The sequence below is a fragment of the Pelodiscus sinensis genome, chromosome 3, assembly GCF_049634645.1.
Source record: "Pelodiscus sinensis isolate JC-2024 chromosome 3, ASM4963464v1, whole genome shotgun sequence".
Lineage (NCBI taxonomy): Eukaryota > Metazoa > Chordata > Testudines > Trionychidae > Pelodiscus > Pelodiscus sinensis.
In genome coordinates this window covers 94572402-94597124 of record NC_134713.1, presented here as the reverse complement: position 1 = coordinate 94597124, position 24723 = coordinate 94572402, and the positions used below count along the sequence as shown (strand labels likewise).

Here is a 24723-nt window from a genome sequence, read left to right as displayed (position 1 = left end):
ATCTATCTATCTATCTATCTATCTATCTATCATAGAGTCATAGAATCATAGAGCTGGAAGAGACCTCTGGAGGTTATCAAGACCAGCCCCCTGCCAAAGGCAGGACCAATCCCAACTGAAACAACCCAGCCAGGGTTCTGTCAAGCAGAGACTTAAAGACCTCTAGGAATGGAGATTCCACCACCTCCCTAGGTAACCCATTTCAGTTCTTCACCACCCTCCTAGGCTATGTCTAGACTAAAAGCCTCTTTCAGAAGAGGCTTTTTCAAAAGAATCTTTCAAAAAAGCCTCTTTCGAAAGAGAGTGTCTAGACTGCAACCATTTCTTTCGAAAAATCACGCTGCTTTTTCGAAAGAGAGCACCAAGGGAGTCTGGATGCTCTCTTTCAAAAGAGTGCTTTTGAAAAAAGGCATTTTTCCTTGTAAAATGAGGTTTACTGCCGTCAAAAAAACCACTGCATTCTTTCAATTTAATTTCGAAAGAACGTGGCAGCAGTCTAGACGCAGAGGAAGTTTTTTCAAAAAAAGTCCACTTTTTTCGAAAAAACTCTGTAGTCTTGACACACCCCTCGTGAAATAGTTTTTCCTGATATCTAACCTAGACCTCTCCCACTATAACTTGAGACCATTGCCATCTGCCATCCGTCACTACTGTGAACAGCCTTTCTCCATCTTCTTTGGAACCTCCCTTCAGGAAGTTGAAGGCTTCTATCAAATCCCACCTCACTTTTCTGCAGACTACACAATCCCAAATCCCTCAGTCTCTCCTCATATGTCATGTGTTCCAGCCCCCTCATCATTTTGGTCGCCCTCCGCTGGACCCTCCTCTCCAATGCATCCACATTCTTTCTAAAGTGGGGGGCCCAGAACTGGACACAATACTCCAGATGTGGCCTCACCAGTCGAATAATGGGGAATAATCACTTCTCTGGATCTGCTGGTAATGCTCCTTCTAATGCACCCTCATATGCCATTAGCCCTCTTGGCTACAAGGGCACACTGGTGACTCATATCCAGCTTCTCATCCACTGTAATCACCAGGTCCTTTTCTGCAGAACTGTTACTTAGCCATTCGGTCCCCAGCCTGTAACAATGTTTGGGATTCTTCTGTCCCAAGTGCAGGACTCTACACTTGTCCTTGTTGAACCTCATCAGATTTCTTTTGGCCCAATCCAGCCATACTCAGCCATCATTTTGTCAATTAAACAACAGTATAATTTCTGTCCAACTACCACTTTGAGTCTCCAAAAGCGACGAGGAGTCCTGTGGCACCTTATAGACTAACTGAAGTGTAGGAGCATAAGCTTTCGTGGGCAAAGACCCACTTCGTCAGATACTGTGTTTGAGTCTCCAGACACAGTATTTAAGCACTAATTTGTTACTTAGTTGCCTATACTGATAATGGACTCCCCAAAACTGTGGGTCTGCCCAAAGCTTGCTCCAACTGAGAGTATCTTTCTCTCATACTCAATGAATACGGGTAACAAAACTAATCCCAAAATGTTTTCTCTGGCTGAATAACTGATTGTTACCTACATACAAGCTATCCAAGCCAATCTCATAGGCACCAGTCAGTAAGCAATTAAAGTCTGTAGTGGGAATGTGAATTAATTCAATTCTTCATTTGGGCTGGAGCTGCTGAGAAACCACCTCTGTCCCGGCACTACCACTGTAGCTAAGATCAGCTGAAAACTTCAGCAGTCCTGACGAATATGTGAGAGCTTTGAGGGTACTAGGGGATATTATGTAAGGGCAAACTATGACTGAGTTAAAAAGATAACCAGATAAGTTCCTTGGAGGGATGGAGGGAATAGATCCATCATTACTTATTAGCCAGGATAGGTAGGGATGAAACACTGTACTTGGAGGGTCCCTGGCCTTTGTTTGCTAGAAGCTGGGGGTGGACAAAAGGGGATGAATCACTTTAGGATTGCCTGTTCTCTTCATTACCTCTGAAGCACCTGGCATTGACCACTGTTGGAAGACTAAATTCTTGGCTAAATAGACCATTAGTCTGACCCTCAGGGCATTTCTGAAGGATGGCAGATGGCGGGTTCCTAAATGTGTTCTTTTTCACAGTCCAGTCTAAAGTCCCACTGTTTATGCTGACTCTTAAAAAAGGGACAAAGATCTCTTGTGGTGAAGGGCTAGTGATTGTTCATACCTGTCATACTAATTTTGTGCTGCTTGTGGAACTATGGACCTTCACCCAGTGACAACAATGAAAAGATGAAGTTTAAAAAATGGAAATAAATAAAAAAGCTGATAAAATGTCTTAAATTTAAGCGATATCGTGGAAATTGCAGATCCCCGCTTTCCGGGCAATTTTATCAACCACCGAGTTGACAGCAGGAGGCCTGGGTGATTTACAGGCAGGAATCCCACTTTCAACCCCGCATAGCTGGTGGCTGGGACTCTTGCTGGTAGCTCTACACTGGAATGTAAGTGTCTCAAAATGTCTGGTTATCAAAAATGATCATGCATAATATATTTGAGTGTTTATATTGTCCTGTGTCCTTTTCTCAACTTGTCCTCATCTTTTTCTCCATGACTGCAAGTCAACACCACAACATTCCATTTTGTTGCATTTTCTTTCCATTTGTGGCCAAGGAGTTTTGTCATGGGATTGGCCCAGTGTGTTTTCACTCTGCTCAGTGGTCACTTGTCATCTCTGGAAATCCAGTCACTGAGGTGGCTTGTCCACCTATTATCTTGCCTATGGGCTACATGACCATAACTGCCTTACATTGTACATTGCCTGCACTATTTCAGTCCCCTTTAATCTCCTCATTCGGTATGTGATCACAGAGTGATAACTTACACATTCGTATATTGAGTGCGAGTTACACAAACACATTGAGTGTTTATATTGTTCCAGCATTTTTGCTAAAACAAATAGGTTTTCCCTGGCTTCTCTAAATTACTGCAATTAATAAATGTCCATTATTATTTTCCCAAGATTTTCCATGTCTCATCTGTGGCTCATCTGCAATTATTTGACAACAATGCCATAATTCAAGTAGGGCCTTTCTTTTATTACTATACATCTATATATCTGCCCACCAGTATATATCTGTGATAGTATTTGTTATTTCTTTTGGAGGGTTGATAGATACTAGACGAGTCTTAACCAGAAACTTAATTCCCCTTTCTGATGCTTGGACTCACTCTTTTATGTGTCATGTACATTACTGTAGCTAAGAATCAAACATGGATACTAATTCAAAAGCAGCTGCTCTATTATGTGAGTATGGGATCCTTTCTTAGCTGAGCCAGTAGGACTTACAGTAGCTTTGTCTCAGTTCAAAACTATTCTACAAACTTAAGATTGTGCTTTCATATTCACCATTCTATGTGGCTAGAAATCACCAGTCTATTCCTGTGCCAGTGCTGACGTTGTTAGCAATTGAAGGAAATGGAGATATCTCAAAAGGTTGGTAATGAGCCATGAAGCTCCTCAGCTTTCAAAACCAGCCCACTTTGGTAAAGCTGCTAACATCCAATGGCTTGTTCAGCAGATTATATGAAAAGTGTTGCACTTTCCAATTTTTCTGAAAATGGCAATGAAGACACAATCAGTCTTAAACTTGGCTTAAATGCACTAAATAAATATTCAGGGCAAAATCATTTACTTGACACAGGTTGTTGGGTGAAGCAAAGATGGTGTCACCTACTTTTCTAAGCCTGTACTGCCCAGGGCCATAAACTGGCATAGTGCAAGTCAGAAGAGCTGATAGAAAGGTCCTATGGCACAGCCCCCCACCAAAATATCCCCAAGTTATTTCTTCACAGTGATATTAAGCCAGTGGAAGACTGGACATAATGGAGTCTGCCCTCTCAACTACTGCACCCTCTCTTTCCTTATGCTGGACACTGTGGCTGTGTCCAGACTCAGGGGTTTTTTCGGGAAAAGTAGCCTTTTCCCGAAAAAACTTCCCCTGCGACCAGACTCAAGCCGCGTTCTTTCGAAATTATTTCGAAAGAACGCGGCTTTTCTTTCGATGGCGGTAAACCTCGTTTCACGAGGAAGAACGCCTTCTTTCGAAAGTTCCTCTTTCGAAAGAAGGCATTCTTCAATGTAAATAGGGCTTCCTCGAAAGAGAGCATCCAGACTCGCTGGGTGCTCTCTTTCGAAAAAGCGGATTGCTCTTTCGAAAGATCCGCCTGCAGTCTAGACGCGATCTTTCGAAAGAGGCTCTTTCGAAAGATGCTTTCGAAAGAGCCTCTTTCGAAAGAAGCCTGCAGTCTAGACATAGCCTGTGGGGTGGAGGCAGTTGATGCATGAGGCCAACGCAAAATGCCTTTCTCAAAAGGGAACTCTGGGCTGGCCATTTCCAGAGGCCTTAAGGTACTTTCTACCGTTCACACTTGTGGAGGCCAAAGCAGATGGGGCAAGCTGGTTTTTCAGTTTTTGGTATTCAGGATCTCTACCACTTTGCCCTTTGTGTGCTGTGCCATACTGCATGGGAATGGCTTCTTTACCCCCACATCAAAAGTGACTTTTTAAATTGATGTAAGTGTTTAGTTAAGCCAAGGTGTGTGATTTCACAGGTGCTTAAACACTGTCTTAAAAATGCTGAACACTGAGCTGGACTCCAGCCAGAACTCAGAAAATAGACCTGTGGAAGCTGCTTTTCTGTGAGGTTTCCCATGTGAGATTCATGTTGTCTCAGCTGCAAAATGCAGCAAAACAGCAAAGGGAATGAGTGAGCTCTGGGGAGAGGCTATAACAGGTGTCTTATTAATGATCTTTTTGCAGAGTTTTCATGATCTTAAACAGCCCTAATTAATGTGATTCTTTTTAAGAACTTTTTTGGCAAAACCTGTTTCATCAGATAGATGTTAACTTGTGACTCCTAAATAATTGGCAGAATATGTGCTTTGTTATTATACAAAGGCCTTGAGCCCCATGAATTAATTGCCTGAAAAAGAAAGAGAGCTCTGCATGATAATTTCTCTTCCATACCTTTTGTATTTCCTCTGCTGGTCAGAATTCCGCAGCATTTCTCTACCTGGTTGCATCCATAGCTGATGTAGCAGCTAACAGGCAATGCCAGTGAACTGCTATCTCCTCCGTTCCCTGCTTGGAGACTGGTTTTTAAAATAGCACTGTTTAAACATACACAACTTAATTATCAACAGAGGGTGTATTAAAAGTGATGGGAAAAAATGCCTGTGGATGCAGTGAATTTGCAACTCCTCCTCCCCCCATTTACTTAAGTGGATGGTTGCAGACAGATTAGTTGACGGCATGTCCATAGACATGTTATTGCAAAAACTGTGTGATGTTCTGTTAGGTATTTGGCAGGTGCATGTACATTTTATGGCTGCAACAACTAAGTCACTCTTTGCAAAACTGACGCAAAATGGTCCATATAGACTGCACTGGAAATCAGAAGCCACTGTTAATTCAATCAAATAAAAGATATGGGCAATAAGCTCATATTTCACACTGTGTGCTTTTTTTATTAAGCTAAGCTAAGAAGTCATCAATTTCTGTCCACAATTCAAAAAAATAAGAATATTCAGGACGGCCCAAAAGCAGATGCTTATGGGCTGTCCTGAATAGAGATGTACTTAAAAAAGGACTGAAGTTTTTTCCTCAGTTGGCGTGTCTATGATACTCCCTATTTCTATCAAGAGTGACATTCAACCTCGTTTCATTCATTCACCATCTATTGTTCCTTTGTTTTAAAATGGAAACTACTGCAGCATTAGAACAACCCGCTCTGATTCCAGAGGGGGGAAATGAAAAGATTCCATCCATGTCTACTCCATACATCAGTAGAAAGTAAAAAATATTACCTCTATCTCACACATGCAGGTTGCCAATAGCGTGATCATCAAATTTAGTAAGCAGACAAAACTTCAAATAAGCAAAAGAATGCAGTGGACATGGTCTCTGAGTGATCAGAGAGACACACAGTGGGCCACACTGAAGTATAGAATGGACTCAAATCAAAACTCATCTGGGAAACATTATGAACAAAAAGGTTTATCTATTTTCCTTTGTTGTTTGGATGCTGGAGGTTATACAGATTACTTTATATCACTTGTAAAGTGAGAACAGGACTCTACATATTACTTTAAAATATATTCATCAGAGCCTTTGGTTTCTTGCAAACTTTACCACTCAGAAGGGACAGTTACCCTACTCATTGCCTCCAGTCTCTTGCCTTGAATTTTGAGCTTCCACCATGGTCTTCTTAATTACCTCAGGTATATCTACACTACACAGAAGATTGAAGCTGCCGCAGTCGATCTTCCAGAGTTTGAATTAGTGGGTCTAGTGAAGACAGCTAATTCAAACTGAGAGGAGTGCTTTAATCAGTGCTGGTAACCCTGCTTCCATGAGGAGTGAGGGAAATCAAAGGGAGAGTTTTCTCGACTTCAATTTCCTGCAGTGTGGACAGCACCAAAAGTCAAATTAAGCTCCTTCGATTTCACCTAAGCAATCAATGTAACTGAAGCTGTGTATCTCAATTCAACTTTGTCCCCTAGTGTAGACATACCCAATTGCGTCTTCTTCCCTGGAACCATTTCCTCTCCTTCACAGACTCAATTTGTGGGTATTTGAGAAGTAGCCTTGCAATGGAGTAGTGTTAGAGTAGGAAGGTTCTCGAGAACTGCAGATGCCATTACACATTATGATCTGTGAAGCAGTCCCGGAAGCACTTAGATACAGCATCACAAAACGTTACATGTTAGAGTCACTGTGCTGATGGAGGAACTGGGCAAGCTGTCATTAAAACACACAGACACTGCCATACATGAATTTGGCCTGGTATTGCTGTTACGTCCTGGTTTCATCTGAATAGTTAATCATGTGACTTTATATCTTTTTTTCCCTAGGCTCATCAGGGGTTTTGTGTGTTCCAGTTGTGATTCTTATTGTGCCCAATGCCCTTAAATTGGCAGTTGTGGAGTAGTTGGTCAATATGGGCACGTCTACACAGCAGTGTTATTTCAGAATAACATAGTTCACATCTACACTACAAGCAGTTATTTTGCCATAATGTCAAAATAATGTTGAGCTGGAGGACTTCTTACTCTGACTCTTGTAACCCTCATTTTACCAGGACTAAGGGAAGTTGGAGGAAGAGTGCTTTTACTCGGACTTCCTGCTGTGTAGACAGCACCAAAAGCCGAAATAAGCTATTTCAACCTAAGCTATGCAATTGATGTAGCTCAAGTTGTGTAGCTTATTTTTGGCTTTAGCCCTGCTGTGTCGACGTGCCCTATATGATATTAAACGATGAAAATACAGTCCTCCAATCAATGCTGAGTATGTAGGTAGGTGTTTACTATCAAATGTTTTCTCCCATGTGCCTATGTGGCCTGGTCAGATCAACAGTGCATGACTGCATTGTGTAGGATGTCTCCCCTTCACATACCATGTGGCATTTCCTGCCAACTGCCAGATCACTCATTTCCTTCTTTTCCATTGTGATCTGGTATCAAGCTGGAGTGTCAGGAACTCAGCTGCATTCACACTTGTTCACTTAACAACCCAGTGAGCTTAGCTATGCCCAATAAACTCTTACTAGGAACATGTATACACTACCCACCCAATCAACTGGCAGCAACCAATCCAGTAGGAGTTAATTTATCCTGGCTGCTGAGCATTCTCCAGTTAGCTCCAGTACTCCCCTTGCATGAGAAGTGTAGATTAGTCAATGGGAGAGCTTCAGAGGTCAACTCACTGCAGTGAAGATACTGTGATAAATAGATCTAAGTATGTTGACTTCACATGGCTGAAGTTGCATAACTTAGATTGATGGCCTTCAGAAGTATAGACCAGGCCTAAGCAACTGTATTCCCTAGCTGATCAGAGAGGCCAACTATTTAACCCTGCAGTAATGGGTAGCACAGTGGTGGCTCATTGTGGCTGCAGTTGGGTCAGACTTGCTTCTTGTCCAGCCCTTGTTCCAACTTGTGCCTGTTTCTGCTTCAGTTCTAATCCCTGCCTGTCTATGAACTTCTGAACCCTGGCTTGATTCTGGACCCAGCCTTCATTTCTACAGCTGATTCTGCTCTGACCCCTAGGTCACACTGCCCACACTTCAGGGTAGGCCAGATTTTGTTTTGAACTTCTTTGGCTATAGAGGGGTTTCTTCTCAGCTAGCCTTTGTCCTACATGAGACATAGGAGATCTTAACAGTGCCCTGCTTCCAATGAACATAACTTTTGTGGGATGGTAAACATAGAAGTACCTTTGCTTTGGGGGAAGGGGAATACTCAGATTTAATTAAATTAAGTGTGCTATTCTCTTCTATATGTAAACACTGCAGATCTGCCCCATTTTTCCAATCACTGAATATCAAGACACAGATCTTGCTGATGTTAATGGTCCAAAAGCAATCTCAAAACATTTCCCTGATTCTCTTCCACCTTCAGTGAGTCTATCTTTTTTCTTGATGTCTAACTCTTGCCCTGCCTGTGCCAGCAGTGACCGGTGTTGTCTGCCACTCTAATGATTATTGGTCACACACATTTTCTATTTGTTAACCTTCCTTATTCTGACATATTATAACTAAAAGATGTAAGTCGCAAATAACTGTAGATTTATACAATGCCTGCTCATGACAAAGATATATCATTTTTACCTGTAAATACCTATGTACTGTTTGTACGATATTTTGTTTCACAGTATGAACTGTTCTGGACTGGTGTTTTATATAGTCTGCTAGAGTACACACAGAACATAGCATAGGCTTTCCACAATATATCCAGGCTAAAAGAAAATTAAAGAACACCCAAACAATCTAAATACCTTGGGTACGAATCCTTGGCTGAAAATCTCACAAGAAGTTTATCTTTGTAGATAATGTGTTTCTTACTGTTCTGAGTTCTAATTCAGAGGAACAACTTAAGCATTTGTTTAACTCCGTAGAATGTAACCACGTGTTTAAAGTGATGTACAGGCTTCAGTGCTTTGATAGGGATGGTCCCCTGAAGTGAGTCCTTGCCTAAAGGTAGGGATAGAGTGAGAACAGTTTGCATGAGGCAGTTCATTACTTGTATGTCTAATCATGGCTCAAATTTGGAAATGTAGAGAAATATGGTGAGAACAAATATTTAAGATCCTTGACAATGTTTAGGGGACTAAAATTGTCAAAGGTGAGGGTACAAGTGGAAAAAGGGGTATAAGATACTTAACAAATCTGAAGTAGAGTTTGAACTTTCAAAAAAGAGGACACACCTGAGAGGGAGTGTGTCTCTATCAGTATCTACCAACTCATGTTGTATTAATGTGTTATATACTATACACTACGCAGCGCCAAATTTCAAAATAACACGCTATTTCAAAACATTCCTTATCTCTCATGCAACGAGGTTTACTGAGATGGTGAAATAGCGCACCTGTTATTTCAAAAAATATTTTGAAATAAGAGGCGGCTTGTGTAGGCGTGGGGTAGCTATTTTGGGATACCGCTGGAATCCCGAAATAACCGTGCAGTGTAGACATACCCTGAATGTGTTTGGATTCCTTTTCTTTTATCAGACATCTCCCTATTTTAGATATCATTAAAGTAGAGCCATTTTTCATTTTTCTCAATTCACACTTAATTTTTATAATTAAAAATCTACATTTCAGTAGAAAATAGAGAGCTCGGATAGGAATGGCGCAGGAAAATAACAGTTTTTCCCAAAGAAAGTATCACTGAAAATGAAAAATCATTCAGTTTGGTTGGAATGTATGTTGGGTTACACCACTGCAATGCCTCCTAGGAGCTCTGTAGTACAAGTGCCTCAGGCCCCACTTTCCTCTAAAGGCACCGATCTTGCTTAACCTATATCTTCTGGTATGCGTCACTATCTCTGCCTAGGCTGAGTGGAGGTTATAAAGCATGAGATTTCTAAGGCCATGGTGCATTATAGGAGAGGAACTGGTATGGAATATGTAGAGAGGAGAACCCAAGTGTCAGGTGTCCAAGTTACAAGTCCTGTGAGGCACTCTGGCAGGATTTCATAAGAGAAATATTTGGGGTTTGGGATTAAATATTTTGGCTTGTCACGACATTGTTTTTGGATGAGAAATTGAAAATTTACATTGAAAACAAATATTAATTGAAAAAACCGCACACACGCTTAAGCCAAAAACTGAATTTTCCAATAAAACCAGTTTTGTAGAACACTTTCAATCAGTTCTATTGGGCAGAGTTAATGACAGTCCCTGTACCAGAACACTTACAAGCTAAAAGACCTTCTATGGCTTTATAGTTAGCATACTGTTGTGGAGGCAATTCATTCTCCTATTTCCTGTGTGACTGTGAACCAAATCAAATAATCTCCTCACTGGGTTGTTTATGTATAAATGTTTTCAGTTGCAGCAGCAGAATGAAGAGTTACAGAGGAAATCTGTCAGAGAAAAGTCATGATAGGAGACTTATGAATTCACCAGAGACAGCTACAGGTCTTTTTTTTTTTCTTCTGTATATATACTGGCACCAACCCAGTTAATCTGCTAAGAAAACAGGAAAAAAGTCAGATACATTCTTATTGAACATTGTCACAAAGGAGTCATATGGAGCAAAAAACAAAAAAAATCAAATAAGTGTTGTAATTTAACGAGAAAAAGATTTACACACATTTCATAGGTAAGCTACAATACTGTTCATTGGTTGGATCAGAAGATTTTCTAACTGAAATTAAAGCCTAGAAACAAGAGTCAAAAGTCTCAGCAAAAAATGTTGTCCATGAAGAAATAAACTGTAGAGAAATCTCAGGTAAAATATCTTTTACTCCCATGTTATGATGTAACCAACTGCGTTTTGCAAAGTACTGTAAGAATTACAATTTATTTGATTTTCCAGTCTGAATAGTGGAATGATTCTATGACAAAAAGTTTTTAAATGATTCTTTCAGGAGAAATGTTTGTCTCTTTAGCATAAGAATAATTTAATCCACTATTGAATAAAGAAATCAGCTGAATCTTAAAATATGTGACAAGCTCATTCATAAACTGATGAGAGAATAGTAATAGAGAGGTAGCCATGTTAGTCTCATCTTGGTAAAAAAAAAAAAAAAAAGGAAAAATATGTAGCACTTTAATGATTAACAAGATCGTTTATTAGGTGGCCCATGAAAGCTCATCACCTAATAAACTATCTTGTTAGTCTTTAAAGTACTACATATTTTTTCCTTTTGATTAGAGAAAGACAGCTGGATCATCATCAATAGTTTATGCTATGCCAGTGTCAGATGGAACAGCAGTAAATGGGGTACAAGTGAGCTGATAATTAACAATCTGAGAATTTCAAGGCTGGATTAGAAATTTCATTTCCCCTGAATACACACTAGGTTATTTCTTATGCATGTTAACACCATATATCCTTTCAAAGTACTACAGAAAAATACTATGTAATAATATACTTATATGAGGCCTTTTCCCTTCAAAAAGCTCTTATTCACTTGTGGGTAGACCTATTGATTTCACTGGTGCTACTTCTGGGAGTAGCTGTACACATGCTTAAATGCTTGTAGGAGTAAAATGTATTAAATATAATGTCCAATATTGGTTCAGTCTCAGAAAATTTATGGGAGTAAAGACATAGGGTAAAATAAACCTCATTTTTTTAAAATCTTGGTTGTAAATAGTCAAGAGGAGAAAGATCACATAAAGTTAAGCATATTCAAAGCATAATTGCTTTTTGGAAACATTCATACTACAAGCAGAGGGTTATTTATATAAGGCAAATAACCTTATTATAATGACTATACATTTTGGTATCAGCTTGGCGTATCTGTTGCAAACATCCAATATGTTTACAATGGCAAATGTTCATAGTCTTATCATATAATGGTGTTTCCAATGAATTTTAGAAAAATATGCCAGAAAGTTTTGATGTGTTCTGACAAGCTGGAAGTAATAAAAGAAAAGGAATAATAGGTGACGGTCACCAATGTGAAGGGATATGAACTGACAGAATTGCAAGGAGGAAAAAATGGGACTTGCAGAAGGGATCATTAGTACTGTAAAATAACATATATAGTATGTGTGTACATTTAGGTATAGGTGTGTATGCATGTGCCCTCTGACATATTGAATGTACTTTCTCAGGCCATAGTGACTGCCTTCATACTCCTTTACTTTAATTCTATTACAGTAAAACCGCAGAGTTATGAACTAACCAGTCAGTCACACATTTGGTTTGGAACCAGAAGTATACAATCTGTCAGCAGAGAGAGGAAAAAAGCAAATATTGCACAGTCTGTACTGTGTTAAATATAAACCAATAAAATTTTACAAATAGGGAATTGACAAGGTGGGGAAACTGTTTCTGTTTAAGTCTCATTTAAAATAAGAAAAGCAATGTTCTTTGTCTGCATAGTAAAGTTGCAAAGCAATATAAAGTCAATCTTCAACTGTAAACTCTTGAAAGAACCACCATAATGTTTTGTGTAGTGTTATGAAAATGTCAGTGTTACGAACAACCTCTGTTCTTGAGGTATTCATTAACTCCAAGTGTCTGCTATGTACATAGATGCTGGCTCCAAGGGTGCTCTGAGGCTCAACAGCCCATGGAAAAAATAATAGGGGGTTGTCAGCACCCAAGAGTCAGAGCTTGAGTGGAATGTGATGCGTTATAGGTGGCTAAGAACTTCTGCCTTTGGGGCAGTAATTTTGTTTATAAACAGAGACAAAGGCCACATCTACACTGCAGCGCTTTTTCAGGTAGCTATTCTGCATCTTTTGACTGCGCCCATTATTTCAAAATATGGCAGGCTCGCTATTCCACGTCCCTATAAATCTCATTCCACAAGGAATAAGAGATGTTTTGGAATAGTGATTTATTTCTAAATAAGTGCTGTGTAGACAGTGCCAAATTTCGAAATAAGCTTTTTCAAGCTACGGGTGTAATGTAGACACACCAAAGTGAGCAAGATAACAAAAGGTTTCTTACTGCATTCAATTAAGGCTCATTAGATGATTAGATTAGCATCCCAAATCCCTCCAATTAAAAGACAAGGCAAAAAGTAAATAGAGACTTGTGCTGATCTGGGATCAGTGCTTTTCCACATATTCCTAAATGGTCTGCAATAAGAGACAAACAGCGCAGTGGCAAATTTTGTAGATGATACAAAATTACCAAAGATCCAAAACAGACTGCAAAGAGATCTTGCAAAACTTGGCAACAAATTGGTGGATGAAATTTAATGTTAAATGCCACTTTATGCAGAAGGCAAAATATAATCTCAATATATATCTACAAAATGATGGTGCTTAAATTAACTATTCTCCATCAAGAAAGATCTTGGAGTCATTTGCCGTACTCTGGAAGCACTATGTTTCCAGTGTACTGCAAGTTCATAAAGTTCTCCCTATGTGGCTATCATCCTTTGGAGCTGTGGAATTCTCATTCTCTTGCTTCAGAAGACTTAAAAAGTATCTCCAGTCAACAGTGGGGCAGAATCACCTGTCAACAAAGAGACAGACACAACTGAATAATGTATCTGCCCTTAATGTGCCCCAAACTAATACCAGGGAACCTAAGAAATAAGATTACTGACATTTTCATCCAGAAAACTAGAGCAAGACCCAAAGTCTTTAAACTGGTACATTAGTGAAAACAGTTTGTAGGTTATTGCAATGATTTTAATATGTTGTAATTGATGATAATGTAATTATGTAGTTCATAGCAATTGACTAATTATGAAAGTAATAAAGTTGGAAAACAGGATGCTGAGCTAGATGGACCTTTGGTCTGACCCAGTATGACATTTCCTATGTTCTTATGTTTTAATATGCTGAAAATAATGTCCCCCAACCTCCGCTCCCTCACAGATATCTTCAAAAGCACCCAGCAGTAAAAACAAAATTCAGCACCTATGATTGTGTGCAGACTGTAATGTGACAAACACAGTTTTTTCTTTTACACATGTAGATTTGTAACAGCAAATATCAGATTAAATAAAAACCAGAAGTCTTAAATAACAATTATCCATAATAAAGGATTAATACAGTTCACTAAACTGGTGTCATTTTATCTATTTTTCAAATCTTTCAGTGCTTCAAGGCAAAGATTGATTTGCTCACCCAGATGAATCATCAGCACTATGTTATTTTATTTCTTTTACTTCTAGTCACATATGTATTCAGGGTTTGCTCCTCAGTGGATTAATAACAAAGAACAATTTAACCTCTTGGCAAGTCTGCTAAAGAGAGAAAGAAACAGTTAGGAATCCTGTAGCTCCTTAAAGACTAACACATTTATTTGGCTATCAAATTTCATGGGCTCTAGCTCAAGAAAGCTTATGCTCACATAAATGTGTTAGTCTTTAACGTGCCACAGGACTCCTCATTGTGGAAAGAGGCTAACAAGGCTACCCCTCTGAAAAATGAGGAAGGTGTCACTGAATCATTATCACCTTTTTACTGTGAGGTCTGGCAGCTTCACAAAGTGCTGCATGTCCAAATATTTATAGCATCAACCAATCTAGGTTTTCTGATGCTGTAATGTTTCTCTTGGAAGTATGGGCTGTACCTCCAAGAACAAACATGTCTGAGGTGATGGGTAGAGCCATATCTCTGAGGCTTTCAATTTGTAAACGTATGGTCATAGTGCTTATAGTGTTGAATATAAACTGCGTATCAAACTATCCAATATTGCTAAGAGTTTGAGTACTTGAGATTCAAATGTATTCAGTAAATAGCTTGGCCCATTTTGTTAGCTTCAGGCCAAATTCTGCTATCACTTATACTGGTGTAGACTGGACTAATTCCTGTAGAATAAATGGAAAATAGTCTCAATAGATGTTATTGCACTTTAGAGTAGAATTGGACACGTTATTTTTAATTTCAGACAGTAATCAACTAATCTGAAACACGGGTCTTTAGATGTTGCTACTGTTCATGTCATTTTGTTTATTTTTTGTCTTTTCTCCCCAGAAATGCCCATGTTGTAATCCTTTGAAAAGTTTATTGTGACTTATTCCAAATCATGAATTCATCCACCCTCTGGAGTCCACAGAACGTGCAGTACTGCTTTGACTTTGTTAACAATTCATGTGCTAGGAATATAAGGTCTACAATCAGTCTTTGGGTTATGTACATCTTCATGGTGGGAGCAACAGTGCTCACAATGGGTGGTAACATGCTTGTGATCATTTCCATCGCTCATTTCAAACAGCTTCACTCTCCAACCAACTTCCTGATCTGCTCCTTGGCAACTACTGATTTTTTGCTTAGCTTTACGGTGATGCCCTACAGCATGGTCAGGTCTGTTGAGTCCTGCTGGTATTTTGGAGACCTCTTCTGCAAACTCCATACTTCTTTTGATATAATGCTCTGTACCACCTCGATTTTCCACCTGTGTTTTATCTCCATTGACCGTTACTACGCGGTTTGTGACCCACTGAATTATGTCACCAAAATAACTGTCCCGGTGATAGTCTTCTTTTTATTTATTAGCTGGGCTGTCCCTTTCTTACTGGCCTTTGGCCTAGTTTTCTCAGAGTTGAATATTGATGGCATTGAAGAATATGTGACTTCTATTGACTGCAATGGTTTCTGTGCATTTATACTTAACAAGCTATGGGGAGTTATGGCTTCCCTTATAGCCTTCTTTTTCCCAGGAACAGTGATGGTGGGTATCTATTTCCATATATTTCGAGTGGCAAGAAAACATGCAAGACAAATTGCTAACATCTCCAGTGCAATAAAATGTGTCTCTGAAATGAAAAACAAACTGTCTACAAAAAAAGAGAGCAAAGCGACTAAAACTTTAAGTATTGTCATGGGGGTGTTTGTGTTGTGTTGGATGCCTTTCTTTAGCCTTACAATAGCTGATCCTTTTATTAATTTTTCAGCACCTGAAGACTTGTACAATGCCTTCCTCTGGCTGGGATACGTTAATTCTACATGTAATCCAATCATTTATGGTTTATTTTATTCTTGGTTTCGCAGAGCATTTAAAATTATTGTGACTGGTAGGATCTTCAGACCAGATTCCTCTACTTTTAATTTGTTTCCTACAAATACTTAATTAACCAGGTAGGGTTTTAAGAATGTATTGACCGTTACTACATAGTTTGTGATCCAGGGTATGTCTACAAAGCAAAGTTATTTTGAAATAATAGCCATTATTTCGAAATATCTTTACTAGCATTTACAAGGCCAAACCGCTATTTCGAAATAAATTCGAAATAGCGGAGCACTTATTTTGAATTCGGTAAACCTCATTCCATGAAGAATAATGCCAAATTTGAAATAGCTATTTCAAAATAAGTGCTGTGTAGACACTTATATCAAAATAGGGGGCCTCCAGCCTTCTCAGGGTGCCCTGGAGGCCACTCCAGCTCCAACCAAGAACACTCCTCTCCCTCCCCCAATCCCGGAGCCCTTAAAGGGGTTGACTATGGCCACAGTGCATTTATTCAGGTTCGGGGGGGAGGGGGGAGCCCCCAACGTCCATGATCTCCACACTAGATGGAGGAACGTGGCTGTCTATGGCAGGATAGCTGCCAGCCTGGCCACCAAAGGCCACATGCGAACCCAGGAGCAGGTTTGCATGACAATCAAGTTAGTCCAGCGAGACCCCAAACCCTGAGTCCTGAGCTTCCCCTCCCCCTTCTTCCCCTTCCAGCTCCCTCCTCCCAGGTTTCCCCCTCCCCTCTCCCACCCTCTCTTCTCTCCTCTCCTGCTTCCTTTCCCCAGTCTCACCAGAGTTTCATCCCCTCCCCCAAGTTTTGTTAAATGACAGTTTGTGTCCATGAAAATACGTGTATTTTATTTGACATCAGGAAGGGGGGTTAGGGAGGGGTAAGTGGAAGGACATGAGGGAGGAACGAGGCACAAGCTCCCTGTGGGGCATACCAGGGAGGCTCTTAGTGCTCCTCAGGGTAGATGCTCTCCCGCAGGGCCTCCTGGATACTGACAGCCCCCTGATGGACCCCTGGCAGCCTGCAGAAAGTGCATCCAGGCTTGCAGCAATGCTTCCAAGAGAAGCACCAGAGTGCACAGGGGTGGCTCCAGCTCCATTTTGCAGAGTGCTGTGGTGTCATGAGTGAGGGCAACCAGAGCACATGCAGAGACAAAGTGCTTTGCTGTCCCTCATTGAGGTAATCAAGCAAGCAGGGAAAGCTGAGAACTGGCTGTCCAGGGGGGATCCCTTTAAGCACAGGCCTCAGATAGCCTCAGGCAGCAGCCACACAAATTAACTCCTGACCTGATGCCCTGCCGGACCTGGTTCCAGCCAGCCTTAAATGCGATTCAGCATCCACTCAGTATGGACGCACTATTTTGAAATAGCAAAAAGCTATTTCAAAATGCATTTTGTGTGTAGATGCGTTATTTCAAAAGAACTTATTTAGAATTAACTATTTTGAAATAAGATATTTTGAAATAACGCTGTAGTGTAGACATACCCCCACCTCGATTTTCCACCTGTGTTTTATCTCCATTGACCGTTACTACGCGGTTTGTGACCCACTGAATTATGTCTCCAAAATAACTGTCCCGGTGATAGTCCTCTTTTTATTTATTAGCTGGGTTTTTCCTTTCTTACTGGCCTTTGGCCTAGTTTTCTCAGAGTTTAATATTGATGGTACTGAAGAATATGACTGCAACGGTTTCTGTGCATTTATACTTAACAAGCTATGGGGAGTTAGGGCCCATTCCGTTCATTCCCTCTGAAGCACCTGGAACTGGCCAGAAGACCAAATACTGGACTAGATAAATTATTGGACTGACCTAGTGGGGCCAATCTTACCTTCTTATGAACTGGGGTATTTCTGAAGCAGGGTAGTGGTGGTACCTATGTGTGTTCTCTTTTACAATCCTATTCAAATCCAGCTATTTATGCTGGCTCCTGCCAGAGAGACAAAGAACTCCTGTTGCGAAGGGCTAGCACTAGTTCATATTTGTCATACTAATTTTGTACTGTATATGAAACTATATATCTTCATCAGAAACAACAATGATGAGATGAAGTTTAAGAATTGAGAATTAATAAATAATGGATAAAATATCTTATATTTCATGCCCTATTTAATTTGCAATATTGCAGAACTCCAGGTCTCACAATATTACACTTTCCCTGCAATTTTATCAGCCAGCAAGGGCTGATATTGAGGATCTCAGAGTGCTAATAACCAGGGCTCCTGCTCTCAGGCCACAGCAGCTGGTGGATGGGGTTCCCGCTGTCAGCTGTGCATCTAAAAGGCTTCTGGATCAACCTCCCCTAGAACATCCCTTTCTTTTCTCTGCTGTCCCTAACAGGCCCCAGATTCTGGAGAGCCAGGTAGAAATGAAATCAGGCTGGTTATATTGAACGTCTGTGCACTTAGACTTATAGAGCTTGATCAGAGATGGGTGACACCGAGAGCTGGTAGTAGCTCCCAATCTGGATTTATCCATCTCCAGATCAAGTTATTTCTGCACGGATATTTAGCCAGTGAAGGACTGGACATAATGGAGTTCTGACTCTCCACTCCTACTGCACTCTTCCTCTCCTTATGTCGGCTGGGCACTGTGGAGTGGGAGCAGTAGATGCAAGTGGCAGCTTTGTGACAACTCAAAATGTCTTTCTCAAAAGGGAACTCTGAGTTGGTCATTTCCAGAGACTTTAAGGTGCTTTGTGCTGCTCACTCTTGTGGAGGCCAAAGCAGATGGGACAAGCTGGTCTTTTAGTTCTTGGTATCCAGGATCTCTACCACTTTGCCTTTGTGGTATGGGAGTGGCTTCTTTCCTCCCACATTAAAAGTGATTTTTAAAAAGATTTTCAGTGTCTAGTTTAGCTAAGGTGTATGATTTCACAGGTGTTGAATCAATGTCTTACCAATGCTGAACACTGAGCAGGACGCCAGCCAACGCTCAGAGAATAGACCCATAGAAGTTGCTTTTCCTTGTGGGTTCCTGTGTGAGATTCATGGTGTCTCAGCAGCAAAACAGCAAAGGGAATGTGTGAGCTCTGGGGAGAGGCTATAACAGGTGTCTCATTAACAAAGAGCCTTGTTGCAAAGTTTTCATGAACTTAAACAGCCCTAATTAATGTGACCCTTCTTAAGAACTGCTTGACTAAAGTTGTTTCAGATAGAACTTGTTAAATTCTAGCTCCCAAATAATTGGCAGAATGTGTACTTTGTTATTATACAATAAGGTTATACCTTATTGTATAATAACAATAAGGTATAACCGTATAACTTATTGAATTATATAATAAGTCGCAAGAATTGCCTAGAAAAGAACTAAAGTCTCTCCTAGGGTACGTCTACACTGGCTTGTTAGTCCGTTCCCTTGGAGTAACGGTAGTTCGAATTAGGATCTTTAATTCAAACTACTTACTCCGTGCCGCGTGTAGCCGCAGGCACGGAGTTCAGACTAAGGGGGGTTTAAAAATGGCAGCGCCCGGGAACAAGCAAAGGAAGCCCGGGATATTTAAATCCCGGGCTTCATTTGCAATTCCACTTGCCCTCATTACCTACTTAGCTCAAACTAACGAGCTAGTGTAGATGTACCCCCATATATTTTGTACTTCCTCTGCTGGTGATATTTCTGTAGTTTTCATTTAGTTAGTTCAGGGACAGGCAAGATAGGGCCTGTGGGTGGGATCCAGCCTACCAAGCCACTGGATCTGACTCACGGGCTGCCTGAGCTGACCTGATAGCCTCCGAATCCGGCCCACAATCTGCCCCACCAGGATCCTGAGGTTCAGGGTAGCCAGTTGCTTCAGAGCAGCTCCACGCCACTTTAAGTGATTGGCTGCTCACACACTGCCCCCACCCTCCAGCAAAATCTCTCAGCTCCCATTGGTCAGATGGCCTCAAGGTCTGCCAGGTTGTTGTCCGGGAGTCACCTAGGTAAGGCCTCCTGGCTATAGCCTGCCTCTGGCACTCAAGCCTTTTCTCCCCCAAACTCCATGCCTCAGGTCACCACTCCCTGCTGCCCCTGGTCATCACCCAAACACTCTGCACCCCATCTCCCTCCCAAACCCTGCACCCTCTCCTAAACCCCACCCCAAGGCCATCAGCACTTAGGAGTGGACCACAAGCTCCTCTACTCACTGCAAGGAGATTGTTGTTGTTTTTTTAATAATGTTTTTTAAACATACAATACTAATATCAGCAAAGGCTGGATATTGAAAAGGCCCATGGATGCAATGAACTCACAACCCCTCCCCCCACCCCCATTTTCTCAATTAAGTGGATGTTTTGCAGTCGTAGATCAGTGAGGGCATATCCATGGGCATGGTGCTATACAAACTGTGTAATGTTCTGGTAGGTATTTTGCAAATGTGCGCACATTTCTTTGAGTGTAGCAGCTCAGTTAGCCATTGAAAAACTGACACATAATGTGCCATATGGATTGCATTCAAACTCAGACGCTTCTGTTTGCCCAAGCTAGTGAAAGATATACATGAGCAATGTGTACTCCAAGTCTCACCTTTTCCAGAACATAATGCACACCTCTTTTGTGAAAACCTCCTCTCACTGATTAGATGGTTTCTTGGCACATGGGCAGTAGGTCATGAGGAAGCAGGGGGAGAGAGGGAGAAGGGCAGTGAAAAATATATATATACAACATTGCAGTGGAGAACTGAAGTAGCCTTGGACATTTAAGATCTATCTATAGTTTTGATATTTGCTACCAGAAAACAATGGTGATGGACACTTTAGAAAGATCATATATACATAATGTAAAGGATTGTGAGCCTAGAGGCCATTAGGTTCCCAGCCAGTACAGAGACTGTGGCCACCACCCATCAGCTTCCCAACGCAATTGAGAAGAGGGCCAGCCAAGCTCCAGCTCACAAAATGTTACACACACAAGAATCCTAAACTGGGGGGGGGGGGGGGGGGGGGGGGGTTATCTAACCCTTCTGATTGGTTGGGAAGCATGACAAAACTACAAAGAAAGATACATATTATATTACTAATGTGATAAGTTATCCAGTGCCCATGAAAACCATTACTTTTCTACATATAATCTCTCTGGGTAGGTCTACACTACAGCACTAATTCGAACTTACTTAGTTAATTCGAACTAAGCTAATTTGAACTAGTGCATCTAGACTTAAAAACTAGTTCGAATTAGCATTTTGCTAATTCGAACTAGCATGTCCACACTGAGTGGACCCTGAACTGGGGTTAAGGATGGCTGGAAGCAGTTCTGGCAGGGCATCAGATTAGGACTTAGAGCGTGGAGATGCTGTCTCAGGCTAGCCAAGGGCTGTGCTTAAAGGGACCTGACCCCCATCTCGGACAGACAGTTCTCAGGGGTTCCCTGCTTGCAAAGCAGTCCTGGCTTGGAGTGCCCTGAGTGCCCACACTCAGCACATCACAGCACTCAGCCATCAGCCTGGCTGAACTTGTCGCAGGCTGCCATCGGGGGGGGGGGGGGGAGGTCAATCAAGGGGCTTCAGGAGAGTTTCCACCCCGAGAAGCCCGCAGAGCCAGCCCAGTCCTCCCCATCAGGGACTCGTACCCCATTCCTCCCTCACCTCCTTCCACTTACCCTTCCCTAGCCCCCCTTCCTGATGTACAAAATAAAGGACACGTGTGTTCAAAAATAGAAACTCTCTTTATTGAACAAAACTCGGGGAGACTGGGAAAAGGAGGTGGGAGAGGGGAAGAGAGCGGATGGGAGAGGGGAGGGCAACTAAAATGATCAGGGGTTTGGAACAGGTCCCATATGAAGAGAGGCTAAAGAGACTGGGACTTTTCAGCTTAGAAAAGACGAGACTGAGGGGGGATATGATAGAGGTATATAAAATCATGAGTGGTATGGAGAGGTTGAATAAAGAAAAGTTCTTCATTAGTTCCCATAATAGAAGGACTAGAGGACACCAAATGAAATGAATGGGTAGCAGGCTTCAAATTAATAACAGAAAGTTCTTCTTCACAAAGCAAATAGTCAACCTGTGGAACTCCTTGCTGCAGGAGGCTGTGAAGGCTAGAACTATAACAGAGTTTAAAGAGAAGTTAGATCAAGTCATGGAGGTTTGGTCCATGGAGTGGTATTAGCGAGGGGGTAGAAATGGTGTCTCTGGCCTCTGTTTTGGAAGACTGGAGATGGATGGCATGAGACAAATGGCTTGGTCATTGTCTTCGGTCCATCCCCTCCAGGGTCCCTAGTGTTGGCCGCTGTTGGCAGACAGGCTACTGGGCTAGATGGACCTTTGGTCTGACCCAGTACGGCCATTCTAAGCTCAGGGCTCAGGGTCGGGGGTCTCACTGGACCACCTTGATTTTCATGCACACCTGCTCCTGGGTGGCCAGGATGGCAGCTTTCCTGTGCCTAGTGCGGAGGTCGTGGATGAGGTCCACGATGTCCGCACTAGACCAGGCGGGCGGGCGCCCGCCTCTTGCGGACCCAGGCAGGCTCCCGGGAGCCGCCAGCCTGGTCCCGGGAAGAGGCGGAGGGCTGGGTGGCAGTGGGTGGCTGGCTCATGCCGTGCCAGGTTCAGGGTCTGCTGGCTGGGTGCTGGCAGGCTTGCACCTGGCATGGGCACCATAGCCAGCCCGTGCCCCTTTAAGGGCTCAGGGGCCGGGAGAGGGGCAGAAGAGTTTCCCTGGTGGTGCCCAGAGTGGCCACCAGGGCAAGCTGGGGAGGGCTAGCCTCCCACTAGTTCGAATTAAGTGGCTACACAGCCCTTAATTCGAGCTACTTAATTCGAACTAGGCGTTAGTCCTCGTGGAATGAGGTTTACCTAGTTTGAATTAAGCGCTCCGCTAGTTTGAATTAAGTTCGAACTAGTGGTTTGAATGTGTAGCACCTATTAAAGTTAATTCGAACTAACGTCTGTTAGTTTTGTAGTGGGGACATACCCTCTCTCTCTCATTTGCTCCCTCTTTCTCTCATCATAGATAGACAACTTTGAAAAGCTATAGAAAATTCACCATTTTTTACTATACATATTTTACAAGACAAACATTTTCATCATGTTGCTGAAAGACAAGTGAAAAACATCAAAACCCATTGGAAAAAATTATCCAAATTATCCAAAGCTTTGGCCTTGTAGTCTCTATTAAGACTAGGCTCTTGGCCTGAAAAAATACTTTCCTCAAAAAACACTATGGAAAACCAAGAACACCACCCGTATATTTGAAGAAGCAGGGGGTAAAGTACGAGATTGCAAGCCTTAAACCCCACTGCCAACCAGCAGCTCACTTGACCCAGTGGAAAAGAATTCTTGCTAAGGTCTAGCTCACAAAGGCCTTGTCCACAAAGCTCATGATTGGCGGAGTCATCCAGCTCCACTGATTGGCTGGCACATACCAGTTAAACCATAAATAGGCCCAGGAAGTCATCTAAGTGGCTGTTAGTATGGATTCAAGGACTACTGGTCTGATCCCTAAGCCTCACTGATCAGTCTGTTCCTGGTTCTTGCTCTCTTATTTGTTTCCCTGTCTGTTCCTGGTTCTTACTTTCCTGCCTTGATCCACATCCCTATTTCTACATTTTACTCTGATACGGGCTCTCGCTTTGCCCCCTGGTTTCTCTGACTTCACTCTGACTTCAGCTCTGAACTTTGGTTTGGTTCCTGACTCCATCTCTGGATCTGACCTTTGACTCAGCATATGACTGATCAAGCATCCAGGCTCCTGACTCTAAACATTAGAACTAACTGTTGATGTATTAGTTTCTACAGATGGATGGATAGACCAAGGTTTATTACATTCACACTTGGAATTGAAAAGAGGCCTTGAATTCATTTGTTATATAATCTAGAGAATACAATATGGTAAAGATGATACAACATCAAAGAAAGGCAGATATTATATTACTAATGCCCATAAAAACCATTGATATTTTGTAAGCTGGGTCTGAATAAATGCTTCCATTACAGCCAGCTAGAATGGGAAAGAAACTCTAAGTAAATAGCCTTTGTAAATACAGTTTGTCCCTGCTTTGCTTAAATATATTAGATATTCAGTTAATGGAGTGTTGTTCTGGTCATTGCAATCAACTTGGCTGGTGTTGGGTCACAAACTGCGTTAATACTAGTTGCAGTGTCTGTAATTATTGTGGGAATACAAAAGAAGAAAGTCTGTGCTGTGCTTAACCTGGCACAAAGAAGGGAAACACTCTTAGCTTAAAGAATGAGATTCCGGTTGTGTGCATGTAAAAACAGTTTGCTTCTGTTTGCTTACATCTGTTAGATATTTCAACTGTTGCAATGATGTTTTGCCAATTGTAACCAGTTTGGCTGTTATAGGGTCACAAACCTTGTTATTACTAAATGCAGGAATTGTGAAATATGATCACCATGCTTGCAATTATTGTGGGAATGCAGAAAAGTCAGACTGTGAACCAATGAAGCTGAAGAAGGTTTGAGCCATTTCTTACAAGATATTCTCTGTGTTGGTGAATGTCAGCTGCTGTTTGGCAAACTCTGGGGCTGGTTGAAATTCCCTCTGTTCTTCCTCTGCCTTATAATGATAACTTTGTATATAAAATATTGTGCCAAAGAGAACAAGCTAGGCAGCTAAGCAGCATGAATATGAGTACTGGATCTGGGAAAGATGGGCAACTAAAACACTGGGTACAGTTGTGCAAATCTACCCCCTGTGTTAGCTGCCTTTTATAAAACTGACAACGGTGAGCTGTCTTTTGGATTTCCTTAGTTCACCAATTCTCTTTGATGTCCTAACTTGTTTTGTTTACTCTACTTCATTCTGCAATCCCTTGATTTATGTATTTTTCTACCACTGGTTCAAGGAGGCAGTGACTATTGGTTTAACTCACAAGACCTTTGGTTCCAGTATGTCTATTGTATAG

General features: G+C 41.6%; 1 protein-coding gene and 1 pseudogene across 1 annotated transcript; both read left to right on the top strand.

Annotated features, from left to right (window-relative positions):
• The first annotated feature begins 14944 nt into the window (after positions 1-14944).
• LOC102445202 (trace amine-associated receptor 4-like) lies at positions 14945-15988 on the top strand. The gene has a single exon (XM_075923166.1). The coding sequence runs from the start codon at positions 14945-14947 to the stop codon at positions 15986-15988; it is 1044 nt and encodes a 347-aa protein (XP_075779281.1).
• A 372-nt stretch (positions 15989-16360) lies between these two features.
• On the top strand, positions 16361-24723 carry LOC102452104 (trace amine-associated receptor 5-like; annotated as a pseudogene).

Bases quoted from the DNA above. Each gene is read 5' to 3' on its own strand.
- LOC102445202 (XM_075923166.1), top strand. From the start codon at position 14,945: ATGAATTCATCCACCCTCTGGAGTCCACAGAACGTGCAGTACTGCTTT.